Source organism: Acinonyx jubatus, chromosome A2, assembly GCF_027475565.1.
Source record: "Acinonyx jubatus isolate Ajub_Pintada_27869175 chromosome A2, VMU_Ajub_asm_v1.0, whole genome shotgun sequence".
Taxonomy (NCBI): Eukaryota; Metazoa; Chordata; class Mammalia; order Carnivora; family Felidae; genus Acinonyx; species Acinonyx jubatus.
In genome coordinates, this window is record NC_069383.1 from 161,087,169 (window position 1) to 161,099,412 (window position 12,244).

At 50.8% G+C, this 12,244-nt stretch overlaps 1 protein-coding gene across 5 annotated transcripts in view; it reads left to right on the forward strand.

Annotated features, from left to right (window-relative positions):
* The window catches only part of ACER1 (alkaline ceramidase 1), a 46,176-nt gene that overhangs the window by 30,258 nt on the left and 3,674 nt on the right, over positions 1-12,244 (forward strand). For 4 of the 5 annotated variants that reach the window (XM_053220011.1, XM_027049540.2, XM_015072814.3 and 1 more), the window contains 3 exons: positions 10,326-10,440; positions 10,523-10,664; positions 11,379-11,516. In XM_053220011.1, coding sequence (XP_053075986.1) covers positions 10,362-10,440; positions 10,523-10,664; positions 11,379-11,516 — 359 coding nt within the window. In that variant the 5' untranslated portion in view covers positions 10,326-10,361. Of the gene's footprint in view, positions 1-5,648; positions 6,038-10,325; positions 10,441-10,522; positions 10,665-11,378; positions 11,517-12,244 lie in introns of those variants that run through there. The other variant, XM_053220012.1, reaches the window with a different exon arrangement.

Genomic DNA, 12,244 nt, shown 5'->3' on the forward strand with positions numbered 1-12,244 from the left:
TTCGGTTGCTGAGTCGGAGTGTTTGAAATACGTCCCACATTTGCTGATAGACTCATTGGGCTCATGCATTCGTCCAACAAGAACGCCATAAACCAATGCGTGCTGATTGATCCCGGGGTCCCAGAGATGCTATGTGCTCCCGGGCTAAGCAAGTGGGGGGTCCAGGGTCAGATCTGCCCCGCCCCATGGTTAGCTTGTGGCAGAGGGAGGGCAAAGGGACCAGAGGGAGCAGAGGGGAGCCATGGGGATGACCCACTAGGGCTGTGCCTGCTGAATGTGGAGGGGATCTCAGTGCTTGAAGAATGAGTAAGTGTCTCCAAGGCATACAGACCAAATGGGCCAGCAGAAGCAGAGGTCTTGAGGCGAGAGAGAACAGCATCTCAAGACACAGTTGGTTTAAAGCCAGAGCCCAGACTGCCGGTGGGGGAGGAACCGAGGGCTGAGGGAAAGGTGGGTGAGGTTTCCAGGTGCCAAATGAGGAATGCCAAGCAGAGGAGTGTGGGCTCCATGGTGAGGGCACCGGGGAGCCATGGATGACTTTTGAACAGCGAGGAGTCAATGATGTGGGAAGCGGCTGGGACACCTGCTTGCCCGCCATAGATGGGCCCCGGAGAGACAGGAAGGCAGATCCAACAGGAATAGAGGTCAAGGGTGTGGGAAGGCCTGGATTGGGTGGGGCAGGGGAGAAGTCAAGGTGTGGGCCGCTTCAGTCTGCTTCTGCTGGCATTAGCCTGGTGGCCTCCAGGTGTGGCCTCCTTCTGGGCTGCTGACAACTTAGGAGAGTTTCAAGTGGCGGGAGAGGAAGTTTCAAGCCTCCCCCCCCCCCCCCCCCCCCGCCAGCTCTGAGAAGCAGCTGTGTTGCTGAATTTCTTTCCTGGGGTCCTGCCAAAGCTTCAGAAGCTCTGCGTCTCATCCTCTCCAGAAAGCTCCTTCTCAGATGCTTGGGTACAGGACAAAGGGAGGGGATGGCTGGACGGGGGTGTGGGGGGGATTGGAGAGGCAGGCGTGCGGGGGTGGGAATGAGTGGGAAGAGTATGGGGGTGGGCACAGTGGAAGGCACAGAGCAATCCGAGTGGGAGCCTGCAGTGCCCACACCTCCTACCTCTTTCTGCAACTGAGCGTTTCTGCTGCTGGCCTTTGCAGGGCGAGGGCTTCAGCCCCTCTTCTCTGAATGCTGTGTGGTGCAGGGGCAGACCTGTCCCTCTCTGAGCCCCTGGCTGTGAGTAGCAGGTCCCATGAGTTTTATTTTATTATTTTATTTAAAAGTTTAAAAAAAATGTTTATTTATTTTTGAAGGTGAGAGAGACAGAGCGTGAGCAGGGGAGGAGCAGAGAGAGAGAGAGAGAGAGAGAGAGAGAGAGAATCCGAAGCAGGCTCCAGGCTCTGAGCTGTCAGCACAGAGCCCGATGCGGGGCTCGAACTCATGAGCCGTGAGATCATGACATGAACTGAAGTCAGATGCTCAACCGACTGAGCCACCCAGGCGCCCCTGTTTTTTTTTTTTTTTTTACTGTTTGTTTATTCATTTAAGAGAGAGCATGCAAGCAGGGGAGGGGCAGACAGAGGGAGGGGGGAGAGAGAGAATCCCAAGGCGGCTCTGCACCTTTAGCATGGAGGCCGATGTGGGGCTTGAACTCACCAACCTCGAGATCATGACCTGAGCTGAAATCAAGGGTCAGATGCTTAACTGACTGAGACACCCAGGTGCCCCCCGTGAATTTTAAACCATACCTCCCTCTTCTGTATTCCTTCTCATCGAATTCACAGCAAAAGCATTTGTGCCAGCCGCCCCGCTCCCGGAAAACGAGGAGGGGCATGGTTCCTGCTCTCAGGGAGGGCAGACACTATTAACTGAATAATTTCACACAGTGGTGATCATGCCCATGACACATGCTGGCCCAGACTCGATAGGTCCCTCTGGACCTCTTTTCTGCTTCAGAAAAAGCCTTCTGGGGGGTGACAGAGGGGTCCAACGCAAAGAGATAACGGCCCCTCCATTTTGTGCATGATTCAGCAAGAATTGGGACAGCCACTGTTCCAGGCTCTGGGGGCACAGAGATGACCAACGCAAACCAAAATGCCTCCCCTTATGGGGCTGGTGTCCTGGGTGTAGAGGAGACAAAAAATAAACGGAAGTCAAGGGTACAGCATGCCAGGTGGTACTGGGAAGAAAGAAAGACTCCTTTCCTTCCTTCCTCCCTCCTCCTTCCTTCCTTCCTCCCTTCCTTCCTTCTTCCCTTCCTTCCTTCCTTCCTTCCTTCCTTCCTTCCTTCCTTCCTTCCTCCTCCTTCCTTCCTTCCTTCCTTCTCCTTCCTTCCTTCTTCCCTTCCTTCCTCCCTCCTTCCCTCCCTTCCTTCCTTCTTCCCTTCTTCCCTTCCTTCCTTCCTTCTTCCCTTCCTTCCTTCTTCCCTTCCTTCCTTCTTCCCTTCCTTCTTCCTTCCTCCCTCCCTCCCTCCCTCCCTCCCTTCTCTTCCTTCCTTCTCTCCTTCTTCCCTTCCTTCCTCCCTCCTTCCCTCCCTTCCTTCCTTCTTCCCTTCTTCCCTTCCTTATTCCCTCCTCCTTCCTTCCTCCCTCCCTCCCTTCCTTCTTCCCTTCCTTCCTTCTTCTCTTCCTTCCTCTCTCCCTCCCTCCCTTCCTTCCTTCTTCCCTTCTTTCCTTCTTTCCTTCCTTCTTCCCTTCCTTCCTTCCTTCCTTCCTTCCTTCCTTCCTCCCTCCTCCTTCCTTCCTTCTTCCCTTCCTTCCTTCCTTATTCCCTCCTCCTTCCTTCCTTCCTTCTTTCCTTCCTTCCTCCCTTCCTATTTATTCAGCAAATATTCGCTGAGTACTTATTCAGAAAGGGAGCAGCTGTGGGGTACTAATAGTAATTAACTCACAGGACCGTGGAGAGGACGAAACAACTGCTGGGCATCCCAAATATTCGTCCACACAATGGACTACTCCTCAGCCATAAACAGGAGGGAGGCGCTGATGCCACAATGTGGATGAACCCTGGAAACAGGACGTTCCGCGAGAGAAGCCAGCCACCAAAGGCCACGTTTGGTAGGATTCCATCTACGTGAAATGCCCAGAAGAGTCAAATCTGCAGAGCCGAAGGAGCAGATTCGTGGTTGCTGGGGGGCGGGGGCAGGAGGGAGTGCTCATGGATACAGGGTTTCCTTCCGGGGAGGTGAGAATGTTCTAGAATTAGAGAGTGGTGATGGTTGCACAACCTCATGAATAGTAGAGTAAAGCCACAGACTTGCACACTTTATATATTTATTTTTAAAGGTAATTTATTTCTCAGAGAGAGAGAGCGCATGTGCGTGCGTGCACGAGCTGGGGAGGGGCAGAGAGAGAGGAGAGAGAGCATCCCCAGCAGGTTCCACGCTGCCAGCACAGAGCCCAATGCGGGGCTCGATCTCGTGAACTGTGAAATCATGACCTGAGCTGAAACCAAGAATCGGGTGCTTAACGGACTGAGCCACCCAGGCGCCCCGGGGCTTCACATGTTAGAAGAGCGAATTTGAGCCTCTGTGATTTATACCTCCATTTGGAAAAAAAAAAAAAAAAAAAAAAAACAGATCTAAAAAAATGTACAGTTCTTGGTACATCCCACGCATTGAATAAAGTTGTTACTATTAGAAGGTAAACATGGCTAGAGACGCGGAAGTGTTGGTGTATTACCTTCACTTAACAGGTAGCACTTCCCGTATAACCCCCGGAGCAATTCTAAGAAGTAGGGACTCTTTATTCTCCACATTTTACAAGTGGGGGGTAAAGGCTCAGAGAGTGTACATTTCTTTCCCAGGGTTGCACAGCAGGTAAATAGCACGGGCCCAAAAGCTGCGCCTGCCCACCTGGTCCCAGAGTCTCTCACTTAATTAACCACAGCATCGTGAGGCCGCTCAGTTACTGTGTGATTAAGAATTAATTATGTGTTTCTTAATTCATGCAAGTAAGTCCCGTTCAGGGAGGGTCTGTGACTGCTGCTTTAGCTGCACACCCCCAGCCCTGCCCCCACATTCACGCGCATACGTTGAGTGGATGTGGAGGGGGGTCCTCGACAGGTGACAGAGCTTTGGCGGTGGGGAGAAAGAGCTGGGGGGGGGGGGTTCGTTGATTTGATTGATTCGGCAGCTTTTTTTTTTCTGGAGCGCTCGGTGGGTGTTGGGGACACAGCCAGGGGTCGAATAGGTGGGTATTGTCCTCACGGAGGTCACCGTCAAGGTTGAATCGGTGGAACCCACAAATGAAACGACGGGTGGGAGAGAAGCTGTTTGTGGGGGGCGGGAGGGGCCGCTTGGGTGGCCGGGGTAAGTGAGAAAGGGGTACCCCCACTGCCTTTTCCCAAGACCGAGGTGGGCAGTCAATTCTAGTCTGTCTGCCGCCCTCCCTTCTCCCCGCCTTTTTTCTCTCACTTCTTCCTTCTTCCCTCCCTCTCTTCTTCCCCCCCCCCCCCTTCCTCCTTTCCCTCCTTTCCTTCTTCCAGACCTGAGGCACCCAGCCACATCTATTTGCCAGAGACCCTGCAGGGTACCGGTGATCAAAAGAGCAAATTATTCCAGAATCAAAGCAACACAGCAGCCACGATAGCACCCGGGCCAGGCGCATGGCTACGTTATTGACGTGTGTTCTCTGCACACATCATTGTCTGCAAAAACTTTCTGAGCACCTGCTGTGTGTGAGGCACCGCACTAGACCGTGGAATTGCACGGCAGTGAGCAAAACTGGCCCCAGAGCCCTTGGTTCTCTAATCCTCACTGTGGCGCTCGGAGGTAGAGAAGGCAAATGAGGCCTGCCATGTGTCCCAAACCCCGACTGGATACACCCGTGAAGGCAGATTGTGTCTGGGGGCTCCGTTGTGGCATTTGAACAACATTGTAGGTACTGAAGGAATGGTTGGTAAGCAAACAATGAATGAGTGAGTGAGTGAGTGAGTGAATGAATGAATGAATATGAAGACACCTGCTGGGGCTGGGGCCCAGAGAGTCCAGCTCTTGGTCCTGGGCAGGTGCGTCTCCAGCCTCACAGAGTCTGGGTGGGGCCAGGGGTTGGGAAACGGGCTGGCCCCAGGCAGGGAGGCAGGCCCTGGCAGAGGGCAGTCTCTGATGGTATCAGAGACTCTGGAACCAGTTGGAGCCCATTAATCAGAGGCTCCGCCCATTGCTTTGCCCTCATTCTGCACGCTCAGGGGCGTTCTCAGAAACTTCAGCCTTGGGTTCTGCTGACCCCCAAGCCTGGAGCAAGGAAACCAAGATAAGCCTGTTACTATTATCTCCCACAACAACGACAGCCGCAGCAGGCCCTTGCTATTTATTGAGCTAAGACCACATCCCTGGCAATGTAGTCTTTCAGTGCCTGGCCTCACACGTTCCCCTCCAACAGCCCCCACAGTAGCATTGATTATGCTCCCCCATTTTACTGATGCAGGAAAGGGAAACCCAGAGACATTACGTCACGCAGCCAGGGAGCAGGGACGCTCCCTCTTAATCATTGCCACCCGTCTAGTCCTCTTGTCTCTTAAGGCAGGGGGTATAAGCAAACTCTGGAGTCCCCCAGAGCTGTGAGACCTCAGGGAAGTCACTCCACCTCTCTGAGATCCAGTTTTCCCATTGCCAGAAAAAAAAATACAAAGCCACACGTTGGGGGGATGGGGAGGCGGAGCAGGGGGCATGCGAGGATTAAAAGCAACGTCTACAAGAGCATGCTGTCAACAGGTGAGAAAGTGACAGTCCTAACGCCTTCCATCCAGAATGTTCCAGGCACAAGACATTCTTCTGCCAAGTGTTTTCACGTATGTGACTGGTGATCCGTGTAAACCTGCTTTGAGGTCCAGTCAACAGGAAATGTTTCCTGAATGGGGAGGACACAGCCCCTGTTCTGAGAGCCAGGTTTAGTGGGAGAGCGAGACAGTTCCAGAACTGGCGGACAAACGTTAGGACAGAGGGACACAGCACAGCGGGAGGCCACCTGACCCTGCCTTGGGGAATTGGGAAGGCTTTATCGCAAAGTGATGCCCAGGTGACAGGTGGAGGTGTAGTTGGCCTGGCCAAGAGGGGTAAGTGGGGACAAGGGATGTTCCAGGCAGTAGGGACGGCACGTGCAAACTTCTGGAGGTTAAGGGGTGAGAGAAAGTATGGCTTATTTGGAAGAACTGGGTCATCCCTCACACCTAGATGATAAAGTTGAAGGTGGAGAGAGGTGAGTCATGGAGGGAGTTTATAAGTCAAGTTTAACAGTTTGTGTTTTATTTATGGGAGTCACAGATGTGTTTTAAATGGAGGGTTTAGAGTTTGGGAAGCTGGTTGGTTCAGCATCTCTGGCCACGCTCGATACACCCTAAGGGCTGGTGTTTGAAGGCAGAGGGAATGTAGGATTTGTTTGGGATTTTGCCCGTATTCAGTATCCATGGCCCCATTTTCCCTAGGACCCCCTAGCTGCCCTTCTCCAACTGGTTATGGTCTCAGTGGGGTGGTCAGTCAAGGAGCTCCCCCTCCTCTGGCCAAGGGTGGGTGTGGTCCCAGCAACATCTCCAGAATTTGATGAATCTTGGGCCTGGATAGAACAGCTACAAAGTTGCCCAAAAGCTGCCTCCTGAAGAGACTGTCCATTCAAGGCTCAGAGCTTTGTGGTTTCTGGTTTTCCTTGTCTTCCACAATTCTTTTGATTAATGAGTTCGCCATAATAAATGACTGAATGATAACTAATTTAATGAGTAATTACATACACACATATTTATATTTGTGGTAAAAGTTCACCAAATTCATTTCCTGTTGCTTGCTACCAAAGAACCCTAGCTAATATACCAATGGTGATGGTTTTGCTGGATTGAAGAAATAGAAAGCTAGCTTAAGCAAAAAAAAAAAAAAAAAGAACAAACCAAAGAGGAAAGAGGAAAAACGCATTGGCTAGGTACCGGGGTATCTCAAAATGGAAAGATGAGTTGCTTGGGAAGGCCGAGATCCAAGGCAGGTCTGGAGGATTTAGCTCCAAGGCAGACTCCCCGTGGCCTCAGTCTTGTGTGTTTGTGGTGGCGAGATGGCTGACGTATCTTAAACATCGAGACAATATCCCCAGATCTTAGGGAACTGACAATGGCGTGACACAATCTTGGTGATTCCCAGGCTTTGCGTTCGCTCCAAGTTTCAAATTCCCAAGAAAATCTGATTGGCCCAGTTTGGGATAGGCGTCTACTCCAGTTGGGGGGGGGGAGGGGACAGGGCTCATGATTCAGACACACCAAGTGTGTCGTCATTGTGAGCTAGGTGGCCATGCCAGACATGTGTTTGACTTGTCTGTTGGTGGGCATCAGACACCTTGGCGTGGAAAACAAGGACATGGAAAACGATGGAACCAGACCAGTTCCACTCGTGCCAAACCAGTTTTCCAAGGGTCCTCATGGTGGCTTTTGAGCTGGTTTGCCATCACCCAAGGAGGGCCATGGGCTTCCCTAGAATCAGAAGGACGCCTGCCTTGGGACACCTGCCTGGTGCCCAGGACCTAGGCTCCTAGAGGGTGGCCTTGTACCAGGTAAATCATTTCCCTATACCCACCACTGCGCTCTGTAGTTTTTTTTTTTATTGAGGTGTAGTTGACACACAATATTATATTAGTTTTAGGGGTACAGCATAGTGATTTGTCAATTATGTATGTTCCACAATGCTCACCACGGTAAGTATAGTTACCATCTGTCACAACGCAAGGTCATTACAATATTATTGACTGTACTCCCTGTGCTGTACTTTTCAGCCCTGAGACTTATTTATTTTGCAGCTGGAAGCTTGTATCTCTTTACATAATCTGCCTACCCCTCACCCCCTCCCCTCTGGCAACACCCAGATCCTTCTCTGTATTTATGAATTTGTTCTTTTTGTTTGTTTGTTCGTTTGTTTTGTTTTTAAGATTCCACATAAAAGTGAAATCACACAGCATTTGTCTTTCTCTGTCTTATTGAACTTAGCATGATACTCTCTAGGTCCATCCATGTTGTTACAGATGGCAAGATTTTATGCTATTTTACAGCTGAGTAGTATTCCGATGTATGTATAGACCACATCTTCTTTATAGGTTTTAAAGATTTTGGGGGTGCCTGGGTGGCTCAGTCGGTTAAGTGTCCAACTTCAGCTCAGGTCATGATCTCACAGTGGGTGGGTTCGAGTCCTGCGTCAAGCTCTGGGCTGACAGCTCAGAGCCTGGAGCCTGCTTCGGATTCTGTGTCTCCCTCTCTTCCAAATTAGCGTTTTTGTGTTTTGGGGGGTAAACGCTCAGCAGCAAAATAACCGATCATGTGGTATTTCTATTTTTAATTTTTTGAGGGGCCTCCACAGCGGCTGCACAATTTGCTTTCCCACCCACGGTGCACAAGGGTTTCCCTTTCTCCACATCCTCCCCGACATTTGTTATTTCTTCTTCTTCCCTTGTTTAATACTCGCCATTCTGACTGATGTGGGGTGATAGCTCATTGCTTTTGACTTGCACCCTAGTCTTCAGGACGTTGAGAAATAACGGAGTGCCTTAGTTAACAGGGCACTGTTTCTTCACTTTCTAAGATGGGATTCAGGCAATGAAAGAGACCTTTACAAGAGGAAGATTTTATTGGGGAGAGAAGGCTGCAAATGAGTGAGCAAGCAGGCTGACCTCACGTTTTTTTCTTTTCTTTTTTTTTTTTTATATGTTTTTTATTTATTTTTGAGACAGAGAGAGACAGAGCATGAGCAGGGGAGGGCCAGAGAGAGAGGGAGGGACACAGAATCTGAAGCAGGCTCCAGGCTCCGAGCTGTCAGCACAGAGCCCGATGTGGGGCTTGAACCCATGGACCGTGAGATCATGACCTGAGCGGACGTCTGCCGCTCAACCGACTGAGTCATCCACGCGCCCCCCCCCCTTTTAAATATATGTGAGAACACCTTTTTTCTGAGCTCGTGTGAGATACTCTCTGTGGCCCAGACATATCTGGGGGAAACTTTGAGGGGCGTTGAAGTCCTGTATCAGCAGTCAGGGACTCTGAACCCCTGGAATTCTGGTGCAAACGTTCTTGTCACCTTAATTGTACTCATAGACTAGTGAGACCTGGGGACCTCTGGGTCAAGGACACAAAGAGGTAGCAATAATGCAGATGTCAGAAATGCAGATATGGAAGGTTAGAGCATTGATTTTACCTCCTCCTAGTTAGTGGGTGGGGGGAGTATGGATCCAATCCCACGTCACTTGGACCCAGAATCCCAGTAACTGGTATTCTTTGGTTTCAAATGAAACAGCCCACTAAAACCAGCTTAACTAGAAAGGATCATATCTGATTATTTTTTGAAATTGAAGTCTGGAGATAGATGGTTCTGGAATAGCTGAATTCAGCAACTCGACATTATCAAGCCCTTTGGCTCTGCCATTCATAGGGAAATGGTTCTCAAAACAGCATCCAGGGACACTGTGGGTTCTCTAGACCTTTCAGAGGTTCCTCGAGATGAAAATTATTTTCATAATAACATGAAGATTTTATCTGCCTTTTTCACTCTAATTATCTCACCAGGGTACCGTAGAATCTTCTAGGGGCTTTGTGATGAGTGATGACATCATCTCTCAGATGGCCAAGGGAATGTGTGCTGGTGTAGTCCTGCATTTTGAAAATTTCTCAGTTTCACTTTCTAATGTTTATTTTTTTTTTTGACACAGAGAGAGAGAGAGAGAGAGAGAGAGAGAGAGAGAGAGAGAGAGAGAATGAGCGGGGGAGGGGCAGAGAGAAAGGGAGACACAGAATCCGAAGCAGGCTCCAGGCTCTGAGCTGTCAGCACAGAGCCGACGCGGGGCTCGAACTCACACACTGTGAGATCATGACCTGAGCCGAAGTCGGACGCTTACCTGACTGAGCCACCCAGGCGCCCCCCTCAGTTTCACTTTCTAATACAGCAAATCCTGATAAATGTAGCTCACATTAATGAAAAAAAAAAAAAGTAATAGATTCATTTGCATTTGTATCCCATTGGTCAGACCAAGTCACAAGGGCTCAGCGAGTTGCAAGGAAGGCTGGGAAATGTAGTCTTTAGTTGCTCGCTGTGTCTTAAAGTTGGGGATCTTATTTCTAGAAGGAAAAGGGGGAGAATGCATGCTGCAGGAAGTCAGTAGATAGACTTCGCCACATTCGTTGAATGAATGAGTGAATGAACTCATAGAAAAACGGAGTGACGAATCTACTGATGACTGGTTGACTGCCAATATCAACTGACCGATTGCCAGACTCTGGGTTCCTTAACTGCCTGAAAGAGGGCAGATGACCAATGGCTAAGGACTGAAGGTTTCCTCCTCTGCCTCCGCTTCTGATGACCCCCTCCCCATGTCCTGCTCTTTTCCAGTTCAGCAATGTCACCTTCTTCATCTTTGGGCCTCTCATGATGTTTCTGATGTACCCCTATGCCCAGAAACGCTCCCGCTGCATTTATATCACTTGGATCCTCTTTATGGTCATAGGTAGGTGGGGGTCTGCGACACTGGGGTGGCGGGGGTTGGGGGGACAGCCCTCTTGACCACCTACCTTTGTCTCTTGCTCCAGGCCTATTCTCCATGTATTTCCACATGACGCTTAGCCTCCTGGGCCAGCTGCTGGATGAGATTGCTATCCTGTGGCTGCTGGCCAGTAGTTACAGCATATGGATGCCTCGCTGTTACTTCCCCACTTTCCTAGGAGAGAACAGGTGGGGCTGGGGCCGGTCCTCTGTGGGTCCCATCAGAGTCCATCTGAGTTCCTTGGAATCCCTCCCCCGACCAGCCGGATCAGGGCTTTCTCCCGACCTTATCTGACTTAACTCCTCCTCTGGAAATCCTCCCCTGATCCTATCTGGATAGTTTGGTACCTTCTCCAGAATGTGTCTAAACCCACCAAACCCATACTTAAGCTTACCTGGGCCCCAGGGACCTCTTCCATGAGCCTATCACCTGGGCTCCCTGGAACTTTCCTTGGATCCTCCTGGACCCCTCTTTTGACCCGAGACCCCTCTGAATCTCTCTCCTGATGCTATTTGACCCACCTGAGGCTCCCTGGACCCCTCTTCTGATAGTGTCTGGGGCCAACGTAATTCCTTCCTTAATCCTACCTGACTTCCCTTAACCCCTTGTCTGGCCTGGGCCCTGGCACCGTCTGCTGAGCTGACTAAGCCTTTTGAGCTGCCCTGAGACCCTCTCATCACCCTATCCACCCCCTTCAGACCCTGCCTCGACCCTTCTTGGGACCCTCTGCTGAGCCCACCTGGGAGCCTCAAGATCTTTTTCTGAGTTCAGTTGGGCTCCCTAGAACCCCTTCCCTTTGCTCATCTACCTCTGCCGCAAGATCTCCTGACCCTGCCTAACCACCCCCCCCCCCCCCGGACCCTTCCAGTCACCCTCCCACAGCTGAGTCCTTCTTCCCTCAGGCCCCGGTTCACCTGTCTGGTCCTCATCACCACGGTGGTCAGCACCTTCCTGTCCTTCCTGAGACCTGTGATCAACGCATACGCTCTCAACAGCATCGCTGTGCACATCCTCTACATCGTGTTCCAGGAGTATAAGAAGTGGGTAGTGGCCGCAGGCGCCTGCCCGGGGAGGTGGCTCCCATCACCCTCCAGGCACCCCCCCCCCCCCCGCTTACTCATTGAGTCCCAGCCCCAGAGTGCTCATTGACTCCAGGCTCAAGGAGAGGATATGCTTTCCGCAAGATCATCTACTAACAAGGAATACTCTTGGGATTGGAACCTAAGGCTGTCTGATAGCAGAACTTGTCCTTTGCATCACGAAAACCCCAAACATACGTACAAGCAGAGACTATTGCACCATAAACCTCCGTGTGCCCACTAACCAGCCTTGACAACTGTCAGCGTTTGCGTTATGCATTCCCCCAGATTCCATACACTGGCACCTATGAACTTTTCAGGATTTAACCCTCCTAATTAAGAGGGTTTTTTTTTTAACCCATACTAGACCTTGACAGGATGGGGGGGGGGGGCCTCTCAAATGGGGCCATTTGAGGAGAGCTGAATAAAAGTCTTATTTACAAAGGAGATGGCAGGTGTAGGAAAATCACCAGGGAATTTAGAACCCCTGTGCTAATAAGCATGGGCTCCTATGACCATCAGGATACCTGGGTGGGGGTAATGGGAGGGAGTGATTACAAGAGTCTGGAAGGAGAGAGCCCTGTGGAGAGGGCCTCCTTAGCAAGAAATGTCACCTCCAGTTGCTGGTTGCAGCTAGCCTGAGTCAACCCCACATGGAGGAGGCCAGAGAAACAAATATTCTAACTGTA